Consider the following 25,717-nt stretch of genomic DNA (forward strand, 5'->3'; position numbering starts at 1 on the left):
TGTGGTTTTACTAAAAATGAAAAAGAGTTTCAGGTGCTCTATTTATTTTACTCTATTACTAATGTTAGGTGCTTTTCATTTCCATTTTGCTCTCATTAGTGGTGTTCGATTAAGCTAACATCACGTTACTTCAAACCTCTAACATTAACTCAAATCAAGCAGCTTGTTGTGGAGAGCAGTGTTGTAATTTTTATTTAAAACTAAAAATATTATTATTACCAGGAACTTACATTACTCATTTTTATGTTCCCTGAAATAAAACTAAAATCAATATTTGCTGAAAAACTTTTATAAAAATTCAGACAATAGAAATTTTAAACTTGGCCTAGGCAACAAACTGATAAAATTATAAACTGAAGTAAAATTAAAAGAAAAAGAAATTAAAGCTAAAAAGAAATCCAATACACTAAATATATATTAGTATTTTTTTTTTTTTGTAAAAATAAATAAATAAAGACATACAGGTGCTGGTCATATAATTAGAATATCATCAAAAAGTTGATTTATTTCACTAATTTCATTCAAAAAGTGAAACTTGTATAATATATTTATTCGTTACACACAGACTGGTATATTTCAAATTATAATCAATAATTTTGATCCCAAATTCAGTATCTCAGAAAATTAGAATATAATTTAAGACCAATACAAAGAAAGGATTTTTAGAAATCTTGGCGAACTGAAAAGTATGAACATGAAAAGTATGAGCATGTACAGCACTCAATACTTAGTTGGGGCTTCTTTTGTCTGAATTACTGCAGCAATGCGGCGTGGCATGGAGTCGATCAGTCTGTGGCACTGCTCAGGTGTTATGAGAGCCCAGGTTTCTCTGATAGTGGCCTTCAGCTCTTCTGCATTGTTGGGTCTGGCATATCGCATCTTCCTCTTCACAATACCCCATACATTTTCTATGGGGTTAAGGTCAGGTGAGTCTGCTGGCCAATTAAGAACAGGGATACCATGGTCCATACCATGGTGAAACCCATGTTTTGCATACGTCTGTGCATAGTGGTTCTTGAAGCACTGACTCCAGCTGCAGTCCACTCTTTGTGAATCTCCCCCACATTTTTGAATGGGTTTTGTTTCACAATCATCTCCAGGGTGCGGTTAACCCTATTGCTTGTACACTTTTTTTTTTTTTTTACCACATCTTTTCCTTCCCTTTGCCTCTTTATTAATGTGCTTGGACACAGAGCTCTGTGAACAGCCAGCCTCTTTTGCAATGACCTTTAGTGTCTTGTTCTCCTTGTGCAAGGTGTCAATGGTCGTCTTTTGGACAATTGTCAAGTCAGCAGTCTTCCCCATGATTGTGTAGCCTACAGAACTAGACTGAGACCATTTAAAGGCCTTTGCAGGTGTTTTGAGTTAATTAGCTGATTATGGCACCAGGTGTCTTCAATATTGAACCTTTTCACAATATTCTAATTTTCTGAGATACTGAATTTGGGATTTTCCTTAGTTGTCTGTAATAATCATCAAAATTAAAAGAAATAAACATTTGAAATATGTCAGTCTGTGTGTAATGAATGAATGTAATATACAAGTTTCACTTTTTGAATGGAATTAGTGAAATAAATAAACTTTTGATTATATTCTAATTATAAGACCAGCACCCACAAAACATAAGGGTCATAAGGGTAAGTTTTTCGAAATTATTTCTACTGAATAAATAAGCTTTCCATTGATGGTTTATCACTTTTATATTCACTTTTATAGTTGTCCAAATTAATACAATGTGTTGTTGGCTACCTAGCAACGTATGACTGGTTTTGTGCTCCAGGATAACACACACACACACAATTTAGTAAAAAAACAAAAAACAAAAAAAACCTCCCACATACCCCCCCCCCTCCCCCCAGTTAAAACAATGCCTTTGTGGTTTTCTATTTATATTAAATCAAGTTTCATTCTTTGTTTTTTTCAACTCTGTTTTTGATTGTCTGTTAGCACCTGGTGTTAAGTGGCCTATAAGAAAGGACTTTTATTTTGTACAGTGGAGTCTTCTCTAAAATAGTGTTCAAAAGTGCACTGATGCATTCAAAAACTACTGTTTTATATGCAGCAACCTGACATTCCTTTGTTTTTCTGACTGGGAAATCAGCAACTAATGAGCATGTCTGGAAACATGTGGACCTGTAATTTATAATTTATTGATCAATAGAACAAATGAGAGAATCTTAGGCTATACAGTAAGAGGAAGGAGCTATTTACTTGATGAGAAATGTGCAGAGTTGATATTAAAAACATTGGTGTCATGGCAAATCTGTGTTTGTGACCTTGACAAAGCTGAGGCCATGTAACCTACTGATGTTTTGGGTTACCAGGAAGAACTTGAATAGATAAGGAATGAGACACTTAAAAATAAGCCACCATACCAGCACTGAGCCTGCAGTCATCCAGATGATCATGATTAAGTGCTTGATGCAATCAAAGTCCTGCTAAGCATCACTGCATAGAAAGTCTCACCTCATCACTTAGTGAACTGAGAGACTGTGTTGGCTTTACACGCTTCCTCTCTCATTACACAGCTCATTAGAGGCTAGTTTAGAAGGTAATCAGAGCTTTGATCATGAGCTAGATGAATGCCAGCACTTTCATTTGCAACCGAATTGCTGTTTATTACAATTTAATATGTTTGATTCACCTTTTTAATATGCATTAGACTGGAGATCAAAGTCAATAAGTGCTTTCATTTGTATTATGCACTCATAAAGTCTTATACACCTAATTAAAATAGAAAAAAATAAAGCAGTTATACACATTTATTTAAAATGGTATTAAAGATGACACATGTACAAATGGAAAGCAATTTAAAAGACAATAGACAGCAATTTAAAACATCTCGAGAAGTTACATGAAATGACTGTTTTAACCTCCTCCTTTGGTAGAGTAAAGCAAATAAAGCTAATAATCATAATAATAATAATATTCAGATAAAATATAAAACTGCTAAATGCATACATTTTTTATAGTGCAAAAAATGCATAGATTAGATGGTTTCTGTTGCCATTATGTTAATGTTTTTATATTTTAAAACATGAATATGAAAACCTGATTTTTAATCTCATATTTAACACAATTTTTACACTGAATAAACAGTCTGTTATGGTCTGTTGCCAGGTTTGTGTGGTTGCTGAGGTCTACATATATATATATTTACTTAAAGCATTTACTTAAATCTAGCCAAACTAAAAAAGAAAAAGTTTAAAAAGGAAATTGAGAACTGAGTGGTTGAACCCTTCAAAAGCACATACAGACTGATCAGTGCATTCTACAAAGGTTCAGATCTGGATCTTTCCAGTCTCACTCAACTCTGCTGACCTTTGACCCCATGTTGCTAGGATCATGCCCCTACGAGGGTGGCTGTGGCTTGAGTGGCGACAGGATCCCGCTTTAGCTGTGCTGCCCTAAACACTTCCATATGAGCATCCTGCCTAAGCCATGGGAAAAAGTAGCTTAGGTCAAAAAGTCCATCTAAACATTGTAAAATCTCTCTATTTATTATTAGTAGGTTCGCTGTGAAAAGCATCACGGTTACTGCCGATTATGTTTTTAAACCCTTAACCCAAAGTATTCAGTTCTGGTGCATAATCTTTCACACACAGATATTTCCCCCCACATTTCAAATGAATATTTCCATAGTATCAACATATAGGAAAGTGCAGTCATTTAACTCATTAAAACAACCCTCAACAATCACTGGTTAAACTCTCATCATCAGGCATTCTGTGCAGTAATCTAAAAAAAAAAAAAAAAACATCTTATATTACACACACACACACACAAAAAAAAAGGGGGGGGGAGGTGTCCCGAGGGGGAAGCAACCCCACCAGGACAGAACAATTGCGTTCCTCTCCTGAGTCAGTGATTGAATGCTACCAGGATTCAAGTACAAACATTCCAGCGTACAAAGAGAGCAAAGCCACGAGGGACGGGAACAGGGGTTAGGGGGAGCGCAGGTGAGGAGACAAGTCTGAACAACACCAGTGAGTGACAGCAGCATATTTCATTTAACATATAAATCCTACACCATCATATCTGATACGCACATTTCCAGGGCCTCTAAATGAGCTACGTGATCAAAACTTTGCTGAAAAACCTGTTTTACACAATCTACTACTTGCGTTCTGTCATCTGACTGATAGTTTATGATTTTAGCAAGTGAAAGGACTTTTAATGTAATTGCAAAAATGTGGTCCAGTGTATTTTGCTGTGAAATCTCATTAACAGTGAACTGCATTGCATTAAATGCTTTGAAAATATAATGTTTTGATCATGAAATGAAGTATTTAAATACCATCTCACACATCAAGACATATGATTGATAGATTTGGAGTGAAAAATTATTTGTATCTTTTGAGCATATGTTGTAAAAATCAGAAGAAAAAAAAAATATTACAAATAAAATTGAGGTGTTTTTCCTCAGGTTTGAACTCCTTATTCTCATTATAATATAGTATATGAGTCATAAAAGCTTGATGTATCAAATATGATACAAAACATAAAACCTCTTGCATCAAGTTTCAATATACAGTTTAATTTTAAAATGTATTTTTCTGACTATTATTTGATATGTCAGGCTGTACAGGGTTAATATCTGAAATACATGATTCTAAGAGATATGGGAACTTGAAATGTCCACCAACAAACCACAAAACTGTTATCATGGGTAAAGTTGGAACAATAAATTAAACAAAACTCTTTAATATCTGCATGTTTCTACAAGACAGCAATGAAAATAAATATACAGCCACTTCAGATTTTTATTAAAGCTACATGACTTTTTACTGAGAAAATGACCTTAAATAAATATTCAGAAAATAATAATCATAATAATTAGCAATCATTTGAAAATAAAGTGAACATAAATGATCTGCCCTTGAGATAAGCCTAAAATTGTCTCAAAATTTTATTTACCACGATTCAAAATATGAACATTTCTCCTCAAATTCTCTCAGATCACTTGAGCTGCTATTCACATTAATTTATAGCTCTATACTCTAAATACCTAGTGTTTCATTAGTGGCTATTTTTTTTTTCTCTTAAAAACATTTTTTAAGAGAAACATCAAAGTTGATGAGCTCTGAATGAGCAACCTCAAACACAACAACAGACACCACAATAAAGCAGCCACACATGTTCGGCCTGCATGTTCTCCCAGCAGAATTCCCTGTGTTTTTTTAATCTGGTTGACAAAAGGCTAGATTATTGGGCAAACTGGTTAGCTGGGCAGCTTTTGTTGACCAGCAACATCCAGCAGACTCTTTTGTGTGTTTCCATAGCTTTTCTTGGTATGCTTTGATGCAGTTCCCCTTTTGTAAAAATCCATACAACCTTACAAGTCATTCTCTAGGAGCAGAGAATGACTTGTAAACCAGAAAAAACGGGGTGGATTGTTGAATTTGACTTATGTTTAAATACAAAGCAAATGTTACAGATAAGTGAGAGATGACTTATGCCATGACATTTAACATGTGGGTTATTTACAGAGATAATAGGGAGTCTCTGTGACGTGGTTGGAAACACAAGGTGTGTTTCACTGGAATGCCCTTTAGGGTGTTTCTCTCGCCCTCTGATGAGAACAAAGTCACCTGACGGCCCATGTGCAACGAGCTAAAGAAAGTAAACATGGGATTTTAAAAAAAATATACGTCAGGTGAACGTCTGTTTACATGGATATTTCCCCCTCGCATCTGAGAGATGCAGATCTTTTGTTCATAATTGGGATTTGAATAGTTGATTTTAAAATATTACATAAGGTCCACCCATTATTGAATATATGGTAACAACCAAACTTAAAGGAATTGCTAACCCGAGAATAAATGTTTGCTAAAAATGTATTCACCCTCAGGACATCCAAGATGCAGATAAGTTTGTTTCTTCATCAGAACAGATTTGGAGAAATGTAGCATTCCATTACATCACTTGCTCAGCAATGGATCCTCTGCAGTGAATGGGTGCCGTCAGAATGAGAGTCCTAACAGATGATAAAAACATCACAGTAATCCACACCACTCTAGTCTCATGAAGCAAAATGCTTTGTGTTTGTAAGAATTAGAAACGAATCCATCATTGAGATGTTCTAACTTAAATCATTGCTTCCGGATAAAATACAAGTCCTCTCTCCATAAAGTCATCTGCTTTTCTGAGTCAGGAGAGAAATACGCAAAGATCAAAACAGTTCTTACAATATTTAAAATACAGACTTTTCACTGGATGAAGTTAAATCTACAATCTGTACATGAAAACATTTGTTTCTGGGATGTTCTGCCAATGTTGTGGTTTGTGGGTCGCAGATATTTCTTTATGTTGTTAAATGAGATCTCTATTAACTGTGTCTTAAGAAGAAAAAAAAAACAATCAACAGGCTATTTTATTTTATACATAAATATTCAAATTATGTTGCGATCAGAAATCTATGTTTCAATGGATATTACTAAAAGAAACGAAAACAAAGTTTTTCAAACTCTATTGCTTACTGTCTGTGCATAAAGCAGGCCTTCAGCATGGGAAGTGAATGAATGGTGCAATGCCTCCCCTAGTGGCCGTTACAAAACACGATGAGAATGACGTCAGAAAATGGCCTGTTTATACAGGATTACACAATGGTGCAGCACTAGTTACAACACTGGATTGGCAGGTAATGTTAACATTACCTTACGTAACACAACTTTATATATAGGGAGGTAAGAATAAAAATTGCATGTTACTTGCATGATGGACATGTTCAAGTGTCTACTGCTTTTGCATCATATCCTTTCACTAGTTATAATGCATAATGTTATTTGAATATACATCTCAATGATGGATTCGTTTTTTTGGGGAAGTCGTGGCCTAATGGTTAGAGGGTTGGACTCCCAATCGAAAGGTTGTGGGTTCTAGTCTCGGGCCGGACGGAATTGTGGGTGGGGGGAGTGCATGTACAGTTCTCTCTCCACCTTCAATACCACGACTTAGGTGCCCTTGAGCAAGGCATCGAACCCCCAACTGCTCCCCGGGCGCCGCAGCATAAATGGCTGCCCACTGCTCCGGGTGTGTGCTCACAGTGTGTGTGTGTGTGTTCACTGCTCTGTGTGTGTGCATTTCGGATGGGTTAAATGCAGAGCACAAATTCTGAGTGTGGGTGACCATACTTGGCTGAATGTCACTTCACTCACTCACTTTTCACATAACTAATTCCTTGAAATTAAATTAAAACAATAATTATTAATTTTAAAAAAGCAAGACTTCCAAGACACCAAACTTCATGAACAATCCCCAAAAAGCCATTTTATTGACAAATCAGATGACATCACATCCTTGTCATGGTGAACAGAATTATTACTTGACATTGTGTAAGTTTGCATATATCAGTGAAATCAAACCTGCAGTCTCTGGGATTGACCTTTGGCAACTTTAAAATGTAAACCAAACAAGACAGTTATCACGAAATCAAACAAAAACAAAAGGAAACAGAGTAGTGAATCACAGAACGAGTCATGCTCCCATGATTTTTAGTCAGCGCACGTTGTCTGTTTGTCTTGGAGAAAGAACAAACATAAATCCTCAATACCACAATAAAGTAGAATTGCTTTTAGATAGCATCTTTATTACTGCTTTTTATTTGTTAAATAAATCACTTTTTTCCGCAATGCTTCAATTTGCTTCATTAAAGGTAATTTTCAGGTGTACATCATCTCAGCCATGTGCGACATCTTCTTGGGGATGTAAAGGTAATATTCCATGTATCCGGAAAGGTCTTCTATCGTGATGTCATCGACGTAGGCGCGGGCCTGTTCGGAGCAAGAGCGAGGGGAGCTGGACGTCCCAGCGGAAGTTCTGCTGTTGGATGAACTGTCCTGTGGGCTGGGAAGCTTCCGCTCGCATTCAGAGATCACATCTCGAAGGCCGGTGAATGAGTAAACCTCAACCCCCTGCCAACCGGGACACTGGCATTCCCGCTGCCCACATGGGCACTGATCGGCCTCCTGCAACTTGGACAGAGTTTGAAAGTCAGATGGAGCAGCATTACCTGCGCACGCCTCCTGAGATCCCGGCCCACATCCTAAAGCAGGTCTGTTTTCAGGAGCGCTCTTGTCATCCGGGGGCATTCTGGGATTGAGGGGTGATTCCTGACCCTTTGGAGAAGGGAGGTGGGTTTTATAGCCGACGACACCACATAGAGTGGAGCACGGAGTTGAGAATGCTACTTCATTCTTGACAGCACAGGTGTCGTCGGGCTCTGGCGGGGTCTTGTGTTTGAGGTGTCCAGGAGGGGGAGACATTTTGCTGCAGTAGGTAAACTTCGGAGGATGAAGGATTGGCGATTTTGATCGTCGACGTCGCTGGCTTCTCACAACTCCTCTTGATGACTTTCTAGTGCATCTAAAGGAAAGAAAAAAGGCAAAAATATTAGCATGAAGTATAACTATGTATATTGTTGTAATCCTATAAAGCCTGGATCTCTAAAAATTTCAAAAGCCTTTAAATGCTCAAAAAAAAAAAAAAAATGCTGAAAGAGTTGTATACAACATACTACATGCCTCCTGTCATTTGATTGACAGTTTATACTTTTTTAACAAGTAAAATGCCTTTTTAGCATGATTGTAAAACTGTCCATCTGTACAAATCTTTACTGATATTTATAAAGAAAACATAAGAATAGCTTTTATATTGTTGGTAATATTTTGAGCTTTGATGATAAAAGTATTTAGATATAATCTTAATAAATCATACTGAAAAATACAGAGTGACAACTGATATTTATATGCTAAGCAGTCTGAAATACTGCATATATTTTCGCCCAGTTTGGGCATTTTATTTCCCAATCATATTCTCACTATATAATATCATATGTGCCATAAAGTCCTGATGTATCAAAAATGATGGTCAATGTGAAACGTAATAAACTAGCCTCAACTTTCAGAATCTTCACTCAACTGTTCCATTTAAAAGCAACAGTTTTCTGACTATTCTTCCTTATGTCACACTTTACATTGTTAACTAGGTCAGAATCCCTAAAGCGGTCCTCACCCAAGCCAGTTATCTTTCGAGGAGCTCATCTTGGATTTGGCTCCTTCTGGGCTGCTTCGAGCAACCAATCTGGAAGCCAAAGTCTCAGAGACGCGGACTGCGGCTGTGGAACTGGAAATGAATACACACATTAATTACCCAGACAGTACATAAAAGTGAGAATTCATTTCACAAAAATCTAAATACGGCAAACCTTTCAGCATCCACACGCAGTTTCTTAAAAGCAGTCTGTAGTGTCTCCTCCTCACACTCCTTTCCTACTTTCTCCACAGCAGCCATTATATTAGACTCTGAAACCAAAAGAGTAGAGAGTAATAAAAGTGAGCAGTAATAGCAAACCCAGGTACAGTTATTATAACATTCAGTAACTTTATTTTAACCCACTCAGGTACGTTTAAACATTAACATAAGCTTCGAACTATTAGAAGAATATAGGAAACCTGCAGTGGATGAAACTTTATTCGAGAATTTAGAATAACCTCTTGTAATAACTTACAAGCAGACTTAAAGTACAACCTATTATTGTAATTTCCTTAATCATTCAAATTATCACAATGGAGTAGTTGTGATTCATGTTATGAAACGCTGATCACATGAACACTTAGCATTATGAAGCTTAGCATTGTGTTCATCCAGTTGGCGCGGTTTGCATTCAGTGTCTCTTTGCTCGATATATAAATATATAAAGAAAAGAAACAGACCATTAGAAAAATATACTTACGGCGAAAGGACCCAAATCCGTGTATACCCCGGACATACAGGATTTTGTTTCTCCTGTTATGAGGGTCTGTGTTCACAAAGCTAGCAGGCTAACGTTAGCCAGCCAGTGTGTAGAGACGATATCTGTGAGAAAACTCGCTTTAAACCGCCCGCTGACAGGCCGTCGACGAGCATAACGCGATCTAGATATTACGTATGTAAAGTCAATACCCACAAATAATAGAAGAAATTAACCAATCATACACAATATTCTAGATTTTTCCCTTGCTAGTCTCTTGTTGACACTCAACCACTCAGAGTGACTCTGCAACAACGCAGATCTCGATGACGTAGTGCACGTACACACAAACGTCAGCAGATGCTAATGGAAGCTTCTGGTGTTAGGTTGTGCCATGATTTATATATAATAAAAATACAATTAACAGTGGATAATTATAACAAAACAGTTGTAAATTTTCACCCCCCCCCCCATAGATGTCTTAATATAGCCATGAAAAATGTGTACAATTAATTAATTAACTGACTGATTTTTAAAGGTCATATTCTCAGAATGGTGAATTTTCAATTTACCTACTTTATTTCAGCAGCTTACATACGCAAAAAAAAAAAAAAAACATTTTAAAAATGTCTAAAATGTTCTCACATTTATAAAGTAGGTATTAAACATTTACAAATAATAACACCAACAACAAAAAAATACAATTTACCTAACCATTAAACCACGACAATTAAGTTTTATTTTTCTTTCTTCTGGTAATAGAAGCACTGCACACAGCTGAATGGCGTCCTCTTGTGGTGATGAATTGCATTGTCTCGGGCCTCCATATGCGCACCTTATTAAGCCTGTTTGCACTCGAAAACAGGAAGCTTGGAGTTGTAAAGAAGCCAGACACAAAGTGCATCATAAAGATGGAATTTATAGCTAGATTAACATGGAAGGACGGATTGTATTACTGTACAAAAAAAATATAACCAGATGCACAGCACATCAAAACCAGATCCCTGGGGAATGGAAAACGTTTGGTGAGTTCCTGTTTACTCTTTTCTCCATATGTGCATGAGATTATTTTTGGAGAAAGCCATAGGAAGCCCTAAAACCTCAGTGTCTGGTTCTGACTGTTAAATGTTTCAGATGTGTGCTGGATCTCACACACAGACTAAGTTTTTGCCACAAATACTTTACATAACTATTAAAAAATGCATGTTATCCCTTTCCTTGTTCTTCTCTCCATGTTTGGGTTTGATCTTGCAGAAAACTTTATGTCTGAAGAGAAATGGACTGTGTAATTCTAAGCCCAGCAAGTTCACGTGTTTAAACTGCAATGACAATCTTTTTAAATCCTTCATAAATAAAACCATGTTTACACATACAGTTATTACTCAACATTTGCTGGACTATAAATATTATAAATTTTGTTAAGGCAAATATTTTCAAGTTAGAAAGTGGGACCTGTCCATGTTAATTTTGCTTATTTATTTGATGACAGTTCTATTAAAAATAAATACAAATTAAATATTTTATGAAAAAGTGTTAATTTATGAAAAGTCTAAGTCTTTGATATGATTTCTTATGATGTAAATTATTATGTATTGTAATATTCATATATATATATATATATATATATATATATATATATATATATATATATATATATATATATATATGGGGGGGGGTTATCCTTGACAGGATCAAAATTACATTATTTTCATTTATTTATTTACAAAATCTGAGACTTTGAACGGATCTCTTATGATGTAAACTTTTATATATTCTTTATATTATTTAGTTAAGTGATGTACTATATGCTGATTGAAATGTTTAAACATTTGTCAAGCTTTTTACCACAAATAAAACATCTTGAATATGTGGTTTTGTTATGGTTATTATTAGTGCGTTTATACAATTTAATATAGGCGAGATTGAAGCCAGTGTGTTATATTTTGCGGCTGTGTCCTGCAGATGGCGCTGTAGTGCAGGTTAAACTCATTTGTCCTTGTTGAAAAGATGATCTGTTCTCTGCAGTAATCAAGAACGAGGTTCCTCCTGCTCCAGAAAATTCCTCACGTTATTGAATTTTATCCCATATATCACATTACATTGTTAAACACAATCAGGAATCCTGGGCTTCACAATTACACCTGATGGAGGACAGTTATGCCTAGCTTGAAAGATTGATTTTCAAAAGCCCATACAGTAAAAATCACAATCACTATGGGTCCCAATGAAGCGTTTCAAGGTTATCTGCTATGTACTTTCCACAAGTCCAGGCAATGACACACGCAGCATTGTGGAGCTCTTGTGCTTCCCGGAGCCTTCATTCTAGTCAAAACGCTTGTGAAAACAAACTTAAGCTATATAAACCATAATTTCTCAATTTACAGAAACGTCAAAGCATGGCGCATACAGACTCTATTCATGAACACAATGGTGCTTTGACTTTGGAGAAGGGACATTTCAGCTGTTGCTAGGTCGTTCTGGTCAAAAGAGCCTAACCTCGAGTCTGTTCTCTGGTTTTTAGATATTCTTTGGCTCACATCCCTCCTTCATTATAAGTCTAGAGATTTGTTTTTTTTTTGTCTATAGTAATAGCACACCTCTCCTTGCACAATTTGATTTCCAGTGCGCTCATAACCTTAAGTATGAGCAGCAGTAGCCTATAGTTTTTACTTCAGCAGGCATCACTAATGAAATAAAACTGAAGCCCCAGGCACTCTATCCAGCTGGGCTATAATGAGAATCCTGTGTTTTACACCGGTGTCAGTTTCTGCATACCTAAATAAATGATTAATTAAAGACCTTTATTTTATAAAATTACAGAGCTCAAGGTAAATAAAGACAGCGAACAGTTACTATGAAAACCTCAGAGTATAAGAAAGTGACAACTGCACTACTTGGACAATTTCAACCATACCTTCTGCCCTATACCTATAGAGGAATGTTTGCATTTATTATTTTTGGCTGCTGAACTACTGGCTATGAGAAATATTAAATGAAAGATTGCATTTTACTAGCTATTCACTCTGTTTTGTGGTTGTTTCCAGAGGAAACATATTGATGGCCATGCTTTGCAGACAACAGGAATGGGAAAATATTCATTCTTGATCTGTCTGCTAAAGCCTGATGTCTGTATTATGGCCTTCCAGTTGTTTTTAAGGTGGTAAAACGTATATGCATTTTTGAGAGACAAAAAATAGTACCTGTATAATACCTCAGCACTGTCAGAATATTATCTGATATTAATAAAGCTGAATTTCCATTCTGTTCCATGCTTTCAACAAACATGCCAGTCACTCAGCCAATAATGTCTGTGTAAAGAGTAAATAAATGTATCAATCATAGCAATCAATACAATACAATCACCACAGAAATAGTCCATGACGTTTTATTTGTAATATTATTATTTTTTCCCTAAACTGTTTTTTGTTATTTAATTCATTTACTTATATTTATTTAATGTATTTATTATTAAGGTTGTAATGTTGTGTCTCTGTCCTTGTTAAAGCATAATTGCAATAAAAAGAGACAGATATCATTGTTACCTGATCTTTCCATGTGCAATAGCTCTCAAAACTCATTTTAAATGCAATTTGGGTATTGTGTGTCTTGCTGTACCAAGTGTAAATCATACTGGTTTATTAACATGTTGCGACAAAGTCAGAGTTATACCACAAGTAATATTCTGCACAATTTCCATGCTATTAACATGACAAGCAATAAAAGTAAAAAATGAATAAATAAAATATAAATAATAAATACAACATAACTAACCCTTAGTAAGAGCAAGGTCAGTAATGCTTGTTTTATGTTTGATGGTCACGTTATCCTGTATATATTGAAAACTGGAGCATTTCCACTATTCAGTGCTAGTGAACAAATGTTGGAATGATCTCCAACCCTTCAAACAAGTGGCTCCTAGGAGCCCACACACCCACAGCTGCCGGTCAGACCTACGTGAACACACTCCTGCACATGTGAGTGCACACGCTGGGCTGGGGTGTAGCAGAAAGGCTTATTGACTCTGAAAGGGGACCTGCTTCCTGAGAGGAAAGAGATTCCCACATGAATACACTGCTGCAAAGAGGAGGTACAGGGAAACGAGAGCCAGAGAGATGAGGTTCTGCTCTGGACTTAGATGTCTCTCCCTTGAAATCTCATTTCAGCCCACAGGAAAGGAAAATCACAAATTGGATCTCTAATATCTTGTTTCTCCTGGATAGAGTGGGCCCCAAAACGTATTTGGACACTTACCAGAAAATACCAGTTTGCAATCAAAATCAGACATCTCAATAAGAATATTTATCTTCAAATTATTCCATGGCTAAATAATAATCTTCACTGATATACACACTGATTTGAATACAGTAGATTTTTCTGTATGTTAAAACCAAACTATGTAATTTTGTCCATCTAGCGGCTGAAGCAGTAAACTACTCGCAGAGGAACATTGTTTTGGTAGTTTTGGTTCCACTATTCTGCACGGATGAATCTGTCACCACTGCTAATGTTTCCAGACACCAAAACTCTCCAAAATAATCAAAGAAGGAAGAAAATGAAAGATTCTGAAAATTGTTTGATGAGCTGGTAAGTAGCTTATTTTCCGTTGTTGTTTAGACCCACTGAAATCAGTTTGTTACAAAACTTTGGCAACACTTACATTAAACAGAAAGATTACTATTCATATCAGATAATGTGTGAACTATTTGATTCCAAAACTCTTTATAGGCAAACAGACCAATGTAGTTACTGGTTTAGAGAATGACACTGTCACCAACAAACACATTGTTTTGTAACCTAGTCAGTGCATGGCAAATGTGATGCTATGTAAACTGTGTTGATTCATGTTTTATTACAGGTGCCGTCGCTTATACTTTTTGCTTTCTAACCCTTCTCGGTTCCAGGTTCATTCCACTGCATAAAATAATCTGTCTGTCTTTCTTTTCTTTTCTTTATTTACGACTGCCGAATGATTAAAGTGCATTATGTAGTTTCCCAGGAAATCCATCAGACAACTAAGGCAAAAAGGGGGGAGGGGGACAAAAACAAAAGGTTATTATTTAAATTCTGTGAATTTCGTCTAAAAAAAAACAAAGTAGTTCACTTTCAGAACAAACATTTACAGATAATGTAGTCAACCCCCTTTTCAATAATAAAATGTTCATGTCTTTCTTCAGTCATAAATATATATATATATATATATATATATATATATATATATATATATATATATATATATATATATATATATATTAGCAAAAATTATATATATAATGGACTTCTATGGTGCCCCCTGAGTCTGAACTTCCAAAATGAAGTTTAAATGCAACTTCAAAGGGATTTTAGATTTTAGAGTCCTTTGAAGCTGCATTTTGGAAGTTCAAACCCACCGGGCACCAAGAAGTCCATTATACAGAAAGAAATATTTTCCTCGAAAAACTGAAGAAAGAAAGACATGAACATCTTGGATGACAAGTTGGTGAGTACATTATCTGGAAGTGAACTACTCCTCTACTCTAATTTCTTTATTTCTCCTCAGGAATGAACATCTGTGCCATCTAGAAGAAACATTTGAGACATTGTTGACTTTTAAATGGGCTCTCCATTATGTCACCTGAGCTACAAAACAAAGCTCTTGTCATGATTACAAGGGAATACTGACATTTACACCAGGTACGCACTAACACACCCTAATGCTGAGGATGCTGGAAAATGTTCTCATTCTGCATGAACAAAGTGGTGTTCTTTACAGAGTTCTGGGCTTTCCGCCCATGTTTTTGATCCACTTGGATTTAAGGCATTCTGACAACATGGAACATTTGTGAGATTACTGTAGGGAGTGATTCTGTTCCGGCTGGCGGAAGGATTCAAGTTCAGCTGGTTCCCCTTCAAGTCAGGCATTATTACAGACATCCTGCGGAGGAAGAAGGGCTTTCTAGAACGGACCGTTTCCAGGTTCTCATGCAGTCACAACAGAGAGCTCACAAACTCCATTTCACTTAGAGAGCCATGTGATGTCAAATAAATGTACTGGATTTAATAAATGTTCACTTTTAATTGCATCTTTCCCAAAGGCCAAGCATAACTTCATTCAAGTGTCCTCTAAAAGGCTTTAAAGTGTACAGTGAAATGCCATCAGAGCAGAAATGACCTTTTAAGGCTTTCTAGGTCTTGGTTAATGCCTCTTTCTTGTTGGTCTGGCAAATAAGCCTCATTTTTCGCTGTTTAGTCACCTAGACTGTTTGAAAAATCTGCCAGACATCTGGAATTGGTCACTATACATGTCAGCTTGGCTAAGTCACATCTTGAAGGTGGTCATCTAAGTCAATTTGGGTCATGCATACCTGTCACAGCTGATAAATGAAGATTATAAGACCTAATCATATCAGGCCAGTTGGTGCACAAGGACTTAAGTTACCTGCTGGGAGAAGCTGCTGTTACTGAACATGAAGTCTCATGAGGCTGTATATTAAAGTGATATTTACAATGGTACAGTCATAAAATCACTGTAACCCACAGATTAGTTTTTTTATGCACTTCCGTTAAAAATGTTTAGGCTCAGTTACTTCTTTGTGTGTGTGTTTTTTGGAAAGAAGTATGCTCACCAAGGCTGCATTTATTTGATCAAAAGTAAAAACAAAAAAAGAACAGTTTCTATTTGAAAATGTAATTTATTTTTGCGATTCAATGTAGTGTGTATTTATTTTATTTATTTACATATCTTAGAAGTATTCAATCTAATTGCTTACTTAAAAAATATTTAGATATCAGACTGACTTTTGGTTTTCGAGTTTGAATTATCCATTCCATAATAAGCTTACATGTTTTGTTCTTGTGCGGTGTTCAGGAAGAAGAAATGTGAGGAAAAATTCTGGGTTCATGTTGTCAAACATGGCAAATCCTTCAAAGTATTTGTAATAATCCATGAAAAGTCTGGCTACTCTACCATGCTCTACCTTGCCACATTAATTGGCCCCAAAAAGTCCCTGCGAACAATGAGTACAGACATAGTTTTCATACTTTTCTCATCTTCTCTGCCCAGGCACTGGCCTCTCAGACCTTAAAGGGCCTTTCTCAGAGCTGTCAATCACAGGCCAGGTCCTTTAACTGATTGGAGCAGAAGGCTGATCGCCGTGGAATGATGGGAGAGTGGTGATATATTAGAAAATCACTCAGCAAAAATAAAGGGACAGAGGTTTCTTTATGCTCAGAGGGAGCAGCATAGGAGACTTGATGCGCCACGTACACATGCCCAAAATTTAACTTTGAGATGCTCTGAGAGTTTGATTTCAAGCAGGAAGGCAAAGCTGAAAGAAATTTCCTTTTTATGGTATTGAATACAATCCTTCCTGTTACATAAGAGGTGTGAAGAACAGGTCCCTTCATATCTCTTTTCTCCGAGTGGAATGGATTGATGTGAAAATAAATTCCAGGGGCCTGTTGGCAAAGGTGGACACATGACAAAGATTAGCTGATGTGCCGGTCCCCCTCACGCATATTTGCTTCAGTAATTAGGAGGAGGAAACGAGCCAAAGACCTCTAAGACCCTTCCAAAATGTGCACACACACAGTTTCACACTTTTCAACACAATATATTGGGTATGTTCTTAGCTTTATTCTTTGAAGATGATCTTGAATGTGACAGTGGTGCTATATAATAGTCACCTTGTGTAAAGTTATGTGCATTAAAGCAGAGTAAGTTGAGATAGAGGACATAATAATATTAGGCTAACATTTTTTTACCTAACATGTGTTCCCTGGGAATCATCCCACAACCAAAAATATAAATTACATAACTGCATTAATGATAATTATATAGAAGTCATACTGATAATCTAATTACATGCCAAAATATGGTACTGGTGTTTGTTAAGGAGTTTAGTGGCAGGATCAGAACATCTTAAAAGTGCTGGATATTTATACCCATATGAAAACTTTTGTTTTTATAGCTATGTTCTGCTATGCATCTTATATTTGATGAATTATACATACCATTCAAATTTTGGGGGTCAGTCTTTTTTTGGAAAAAATTTAACTTTTTATTATTATTATTTAGTATTATTTATATAGCAAGGATGCATTAAACTGATTAAAAAATGTAGACTTTAAAAATATTTCTTTTTCAAATAAATGCTGTTCTTTTGAACTCATATCACGTTTTAAAGTATCTTAAGCTCACTAAGGCTGCATTTATATGATCGAAAATACAGCAAAGACACTAATATTATGGAATATTATTGCAATTGAAAATACCTTTTTTTTATATATATATATACTGTACAATTGAATTATTCCTTTGATACTCCAGTCTTAGGTGTCACATGATTGTTCAGAAATTATTCTGATTTTATTCTTAAGAAACATTTGTTATCAATGTTAAAAACAGCTGTTCTGCTTACAATTTTTGGTGGAATCTGAAACTATAAATGGCGAGTTCAAAAGAAAAGCATTTATTTAATACAGAAATATTTCGCAACATTATGAATGTCCTCACTGTCACTTTAAACCAATTTAATGCATCCCTCCTTGCTGTATAAAAAATATTAATTACTAAAAAAATTATTCTTGTATATTCTTCCCAGCATTATCTCTTCACCCACACACTAGTTTTTGCTGTGAATCAATTGATTTTAGTGTGGATGTTGCACAGCAAAGCAGTAGAAAATGAAAGTGTTTAATGTCAGCGATTCTCAGTTAGAATTACATTTTTTGCTGCAACTATCTCTGACATGAGCATCTAGTGACCAATGAGAACTTCACAGAGGCAGGTCCAGTTTCATGAATCCAATGAACTATATTCCATCTTTATTGCAGAGCGACCCGGTTCATTCCACAGCCCTAATAGACAGATCTTGTGCATTCCTACATGTCAAACGCCCTGTCAGAGCTGTCTCTAGTGCGTAAGCTCCCTAAAGCTCTATGTGATTGCATGCTGCGAGATTTTTCCTTGTTAGTGTGAGTGTTAACAAGACTAGAATGTGAGCCAGGACTGGACATAATCTTACATGAATATTTGTGTATGTGTGTGTGTTCTCAGCTCTGCATAAACAGGTGAAAGTTTGTCTGTGTGAACTCCTGGTGAATGGTGTCTATGAGCGAGTCTGCGGTTCTTTCTGCTGTACAGTTTGCTTGAGAGGGGGCGCTGTGCTCTGGTTTGTAAGTAAATGAGTATGAACTCCTGAAGATCAGCCCGTCCAATCGGATCAGGAATAAAGGCACTTTTATTGGTTGTCTTATCCATCTCCACTCACCACTCAATCTGGATACATTAGGAATGAAACGCAGCACAGACCTGGAGGACCTGAGATAAATGAGATAAAAGTCTTAGATCTAGTGTGCAACAGTTTTTTCAACAAAGAACTTGTTAGCAGACAACATTGGCTATTATCGTAATTAAGAACAATTGTTTAACTTTTACTATTTTGCATGTTTTTGCACTTTGAATTTTCTTTGACTGAAGACATGCTATGGAAGCAAAATGGCCCAAAATATAAAAATTGGCCGGTTCATAAAAAAAAAAAAAAAAAATGACTTTTGTGTTTTAGAAAGTCTTAATTTGCCTCTCCACAGTTTAAGGCCTTGAAAACGTCTTAAATCAGAAAATAAACTCTTTTAATTGATAAAGTCATGGCATTAAATGTTTCATGCATTGCAAAACAAAAATAAAAATCACCCTCTGTATTTTTGTTTTCCAATATAAATATCTAAATATCCTTAAAGGGTTCATCGGATACCCATTTTCCACAAGTTGATATGATTCTTTAGGGTCTTATTGAAAAGTCTATAACATGTCTGTAACACCCTTTTTACCTTGTCAAAATCTTAGAATGTATAAAAACATCAACAATCAACATGTAAAAGTACATTTTGCATCTGATGACCCCTTTAAATCAGTATACATTTGTAAGTGAGTTGTAAATTTTATTAAAAAAAATAATAAGTTAATGCTTAATTTCAGTTGGGAATGAAAACTCGTTTACCCTTTGAATTTAATTGTTTTCTGAGCCCAATGGCAGATATTTGTTCTTGGTTCAATCAAAAACATACTCCATTTTGATCCGTTTCTCATAAAACAAGACTTCTTGTGTCATTTAGTGTCTCAAACATGTATTATGATATAAGAATCTTTAGATATTTACACTGGAAAACAAGACTGTAATACTGATGAAGAAACATCACTTTTTATAGTGTGCTAATACAACTAATTATGTTCTCTATAGATATGTACATTAAACATATTGCCATATTATGTACTTTACCTTTAATTAATTACTTACATTTTCTTTACTTGGTGTTAAAAAGTCACCTTCATAAAACCCAGTATTGAAAAAATATATATTTTTAAATAAATGGTTGCAGTGACTCTTATATTATTCTAATTCAGTGCAATTGTCAAACTTTGATAAATGTTAAAGTCCTGTAACTTAAGATGATGAAAGGTACACCTCAATAATTGTCAGTCATTTCAGTATCAGGTCACTGCTGACCTTCTGAGATCTGACAATTGACTACAGCTCTAAGAATCACCCTAAAAGGACCTGAGAGAGACCATCATTGCATTCTTGCCTGCTGAGACAGGAATGTCTCACCACGGCATCCCTGGAGCCTTGGCAAGATGGTCACGACAAACTAAAATGATTGCACAGGGAAATGTATAATAGGAGTATGAAATTAATTTTGTGTCTTGCAAAGAATTTATAAAATAGGCAGCTCATGATTAGATAAGCCATGTTCACAGCCACTTTAAAATATCTGCATCCACACAGTTTATATCAATATCAATATTTTTTGGGCTATTTTGCTTCCGTAACATCTTCTTTCAGATTAGTGGGAAGAAAACATCCAAAATACACATTTATGTGTACATAATATATTTTCCTTATTTGTGTCTTTCAGTTACATGTCTTTAAATGTCAGAAATCTCCACTTCAGCAGCACTTTTTTTTGTCTGTGTTTTCTGGCAGTTGACAGTAATTTCTTATTAAAAAATATCCAAAATCCTCTCCGTAAAAGCTTTTAACTTTAATATGTCAACAAAAATTAATTTGAATTAACTTGGCTTTATCTGATGGTTTCTGATTTGTTATTGATTTCTAAAAGCTATTAAACAGTATGGCCAGAGTTATACGCTAATTTGACCATGTTTTATGCTGGTTTAGGCACTTTATGCTTGGTTTTAGACACTGCTTAATTGTGATAAACTCTCTGCTAGCTGACTGCTTTGGTAACTACCTGCCAATTAGCACAAGTGAAATAATCCCTGTGTCATTTACAGGGATCTTTTGTTGTTCTCATATCTAAAAACCAGTAAATGTACTTCCTCAAAGATTGATTCGGTATGAATAGTAATTATTTGTGACATTTGTGCTTTAATGTGTGATAGGATAAATGAGGAGATCTGTGGTTTGCTACGGAAGATCTTGTGTTACGCAGGATCTCCTGAGGTTCACTAAAGGAGGAGGAAGTCATAAACTGAAAAGGGCAGCTTTTGAACCGCACATTCACAAAGCGTGTCATATTCAAATAGTGAGTTAGTTTCCTGTTTAATGTGTTTGAACTGTTGAGGAATAACAAATAAATGTACAATGCTAAATTGTGACACTACTCTGTCTACACTATAGTGCAGTTTTATTAATAATAGTACTAGTAGTATTTTTCAACATTTAACAGTATAGCATGAAATAATATATACAATTATTTTAGTTCTGCATATATTTGGTTTACACAATGAAACATAAACAATGCATTGCTGTTTATAACTATATTTTCAGTTGAATTACATATTACATTTTTTAGACATTTTTTTTTTCAATAGTTTTTAATTGTAGTGTAACTATCTATTTGGTTGGGTGACTTGACTGTCGCTTTATTTTAGCTTGCCAAATTACAAGCTACTCATGATGTAAGTATCTGCCTTATCACTGCACCAAAATATGATAAAAGCTTACCTGCTTACATTGTTTCAGCCTGCATGTTACCAAACCAGACTTTTAAGTGTGTTCTCCGTGAAACTCCAACATGGCTTCATGTCCTCCACCGTTAACTAAATCACCAAGGACACTTGTTAGTATTGTTTAGGTAAGTAATCCATTTTTATTTAACATGCATCCCATAGAGTTTCGTATTAAATTCAGTTTCTTTTGACGAGATTGAATGAATCTGGCTGGATTTCTGACCTCTAGTCCGCTGATGACAGGTACAGGGCTGATGGTGTTCAGGTGACTGGTCAGACTCTCACTGAAGGTGTATTTAACCATCTCTGTTCCAGCGATGATCTAACAGGAGCCATCATTCAGTAACACCTTATTACTTTCTTTAGGACATGGAGAGGACTGTGAGTTTGGAATGACATGGGGATGAGTAAATGATGACAGTTTTCATTTTGGGTTGAACTATTGTTCATTTTACTGCCTGTGTTTACCTGGAACTGTATGATTTTTTTCATTAGACAGGCAAAGGTACATGTGGCTACTGTCTCTGAACTGGAAAGCACATTTATGAAGATGAGACACAAGCTCTTCCACATCTAGATAGGCATGCTGCTAATTCCCTTTACGTATTACCTGCAAGGAAAGAAATAGAATCGGGTAACTATTCCCACAGCTGACCTTTTTTTTTTTGTACATTTAACATCCTCTTAAAGGAACAGTTTACTTTTTTTCACTGAAGGAAGCATTTTCTAAGATTACGGACTCCTATTTTGCCCAGAAGCAATGGTTTGACATTAAATAATATGTTAATTATTCATTTGTTTCTTTAAACCTGCAATTTTGGATTCACAGACATTAATTGATGGATTAGATGTGGATTACTTGGAGATTACTAGTTTTATATTTCCATAATGTACCATTGGTGGCAGCACCACTCCTGAGTCAGTGCTTACCAGCTGAACCACACAGCCACAACAGATGAAGCTGTCACACACTGTGTATTCACTATGAGTGGCTTGCATCTCCTCCACTATAAAGAAACAGAGTAAGTATTAGGCCATAACACTGTAGGGGAAGAGAAAGAAAAATAGACCTCACTCAGGAAGTGCTGTATTGGGGTTAAACCCATTTATGCTACATTTATTACAGCTGTTGAGCACATGTTGCTGACATTTACAACTGGACCTTTTAGATTTTTTGAACTGATTTTACTCTCTTGTTTCTAAACTTGTTTGGGTTTCTTCCGTTTATTTAGCTACTGTGGTTAATTCTTGATATGCACATTGTAGAAACAATCACATACTTTTTATAAAGTTTCAACAGTTTTTTTTTTTTTTTTACTGAACCAATAGGGCAAACAAAAGAAACACCATTCATAATTTAAACCCTCACTGATCCTAAACATGCACATTCAGACTGACAAGCAGACAGCAAACACAAATGACGGGTATACTGTGACTGATGCCAGTCTGTTCTTTTCCTTAATCTTTGTCTCATTGTCCGTCTCTCCCACAGAACGGTGAGGAATTCAGCGTCACTTGACCGATGCTCTCAGATGTCAAGCGCCTCTTTCTTCCCCTCAGAAGCTCTCTGTGGATCTAGCAGTCATTGTCAACAGAACGTGCCCTCTTAGTGTGTGCTTTAGGATCAGAAGGTTAGAGATCAAATGTCTGACTCCTGTGGCAATGGCTGCTGGGTGACACCAGTTAGTGGCTTGACCCCACTTCTTATACACAAAGACACGCAAACACACTACCAAAACTTACAGGAGTTCAGTTTCGACCCTTTTTATGAAAATGGCACTTAGCAGAAGATGTCATATTTGATTTGATTCATTGGCTTGATCATAAAACAAAACAAAAATATTACAAAAAAAATGTAATTTGGACAAAAAAATATAAATAAATAAATATAAATGACCTAGAACCTCAATACTGCACAAAATTCTGAACTGACTGTCTTTCTATTACACGCAGCATCAAATTCATTTGCATCATTACTTATGGACATTCAGGATTGCACACACATGCACAGACTCACGGTCAGCGTTTTTCATGCACTGCCTCTTCTGTGATCATTTGGAGATGACTTTAATGAGTTTGCTGTTAAATGTGCCAGTTTCTTGCCCTCTGTTGTGATACAAGTGTAGCAGCAGACGAAAGTGCTTTCGTTTGTCCATATCTGTGATATACAAGGTTTTGGCGCAGACAAACATCTGAAAAACATTAAAAAAAAGGAAATTGTTAACATTTGCAAAAGTTTGCAAGTTTGAGGTTGGTATGCAAGTGTTTGTTGTTGCTGTTTTTTTTTTTTTTTTTTTTTTTGACAGTGGCTATTTGCACTTAATGTAAATAGCAATAGAGGCTATTTACAATAAATCCAAATAGCAGCATTATTTTGTGATATGCTATTTACACTAAGCTATAGATTTTTTTTTTTACACTATGTTAAAATTGTACTACTTATGGCAAATAGTGGCAATTATCTGCACCTCAGTATTCTAGTACATTGTAAAACAGTACACAATATTAACTTATTGAGTGTAAATTGTAATTTTAATTCAAATTATTAAATGAATGCCACCTTATTGGGCCAATAGCCCTCCCTACTCCTGGTCTTAATCCTCCACGATATTTTATTTTCAACTTTTTGATTTTATCCTTAATTTTCATTGAGAATAAATGTTTTTATGATGTGATTTGAAAAGGGAGAAAAAAGTTCACCTAAAGGCGGATTCAAACCCAGGTTGAGCGCGTCAAAACAAACACATCACACGTTTTACCATCTGCTCTGCTTCTGGAGCTAACAATTGTTGTTTGTCTTTGCAGTGTAGACTAGCTGAATCTCACGTTGGTGGGCTATTTGCACTTAGTGTAAATAGACACTCCGGGTTTTTTTTTTAGTTTCTTCTGCTCACCAAGGCTGCTTTTATTTGATCAAAATTACAGTCAAAACAGTGAAATATGTTTACTATTTAAATTATTTTGAGCATCATTACTCCAGTCTTCAGTGTCACGTAATACTTCAGAAATCATTCTAATATGATTTGCCGCTCAAGAAACATTTCTGATTTTAATTAATGTTGAACACAGTTGTGCTGATTAATATTTATTATGCTACATTTATTCAGCATTATTTGATAAATTTCTTACAGACATCAAACTATTAACTGGTAGTGTAATTGTTAATTGTATCTAAAGCCTGTGGGGTTTATTTTAAGATCTTTGAATGCAGACTCTGGTTTCTGAGCACAGTTGGAGACATTTTTGAGATCTCATCTAAAGAGGATCACATGAATAAGCTTATCAAAATTTTGCTCTCCATTTAATCTTGTTGTTTTGGTGGTATATTCAAGAGATCTTATTTGTGAGTATTATTTTCTGTGATCAGGAAGTTTAAAGATCATTCATCTTCATGTACACCCACCTGCCCTCCTTACATAAACCTGGTTGTAATCCAGGTAGAATAAACATATGATCCCATCTCCAAATCTGTCTGTACACAGCAGTCATGTTCTCTCATAAACCCGACAGACTCTCTCCTCTTTGATCACTGGGCTTTGGCAATGTCTCACCCTCCTGTCCGTCTGCTCCTCAAAGCTCAGCTTGATTCTGTCTGTACGAGGATCAGCAGAGCTGTTCCAGACCCATGTAACCGAAAAGCAGACAACTGGACTCTCCTAGACCTGATGTTGTGTTAATACAAATTGAAAAATTACTGTGAATTACAAGGGTAAGAATGAAGATGTTCTCTCACAGCTCACTGACCTTTCATCTGCTCCTGTCTGAGTTTCCATCCATGTCCAGATAGATACAAGCAAGGAGGCGGACAGAAAAATCTATGAAAATGCACAAAACGATTATTTTTGGAACATGAAGAAAGAGGGTGTGCAGTAGTTTTACTTTTACTTTATTAGTGATCAAATAATTTCAAAAACATAGTTTTGGATGGAAATAATTAGTATTTTATCCAATACAGATTCATAATAGCTTTACATGAATAAACAGGAAAATAACAACAGTAGTACTACTGTTGTAAATTTAACCAGTTATGAAAAATT

General features: G+C 35.7%; 1 protein-coding gene and 1 long non-coding RNA gene across 9 annotated transcripts; one reads left to right on the plus strand and one right to left on the minus strand.

Annotated features, from left to right (window-relative positions):
* Positions 1–7,243: 7,243 nt before the first annotated feature.
* LOC113103594 (oxidative stress-responsive serine-rich protein 1) lies at positions 7,244–10,065 on the minus strand. Its single transcript, XM_026265991.1, has 4 exons — positions 9,734–10,065; positions 9,206–9,302; positions 9,013–9,123; positions 7,244–8,364 (listed from the first exon to the last, which is right to left on the minus strand). Exons 2-4 carry the CDS (start codon positions 9,289–9,291, stop codon positions 7,662–7,664), a joined length of 900 nt encoding a protein of 299 aa, XP_026121776.1. The 5' UTR covers positions 9,292–9,302; positions 9,734–10,065; the 3' UTR covers positions 7,244–7,661.
* Positions 10,066–10,557: 492 nt separating this feature from the next.
* LOC113103611 (uncharacterized) lies at positions 10,558–24,004 on the plus strand. 8 transcript variants are annotated; one of them, XR_003291585.1, is made up of 5 exons: positions 10,558–10,755; positions 14,145–14,314; positions 21,111–21,253; positions 21,694–21,805; positions 21,924–24,004. It is a non-coding gene; the product is annotated as an uncharacterized LOC113103611 (long non-coding RNA). The 8 variants fall into 8 exon arrangements; XR_003291587.1 differs by having other exon boundaries at positions 21,111–22,702; positions 23,173–24,004; XR_003291583.1 differs by having other exon boundaries at positions 21,111–22,314; positions 22,510–24,004.
* Positions 24,005–25,717: the final 1,713 nt, after the last annotated feature.

The sequence above is a fragment of the Carassius auratus genome, chromosome 6 (assembly GCF_003368295.1).
Source record: "Carassius auratus strain Wakin chromosome 6, ASM336829v1, whole genome shotgun sequence".
NCBI lineage: Eukaryota > Metazoa > Chordata > Actinopteri > Cypriniformes > Cyprinidae > Carassius > Carassius auratus.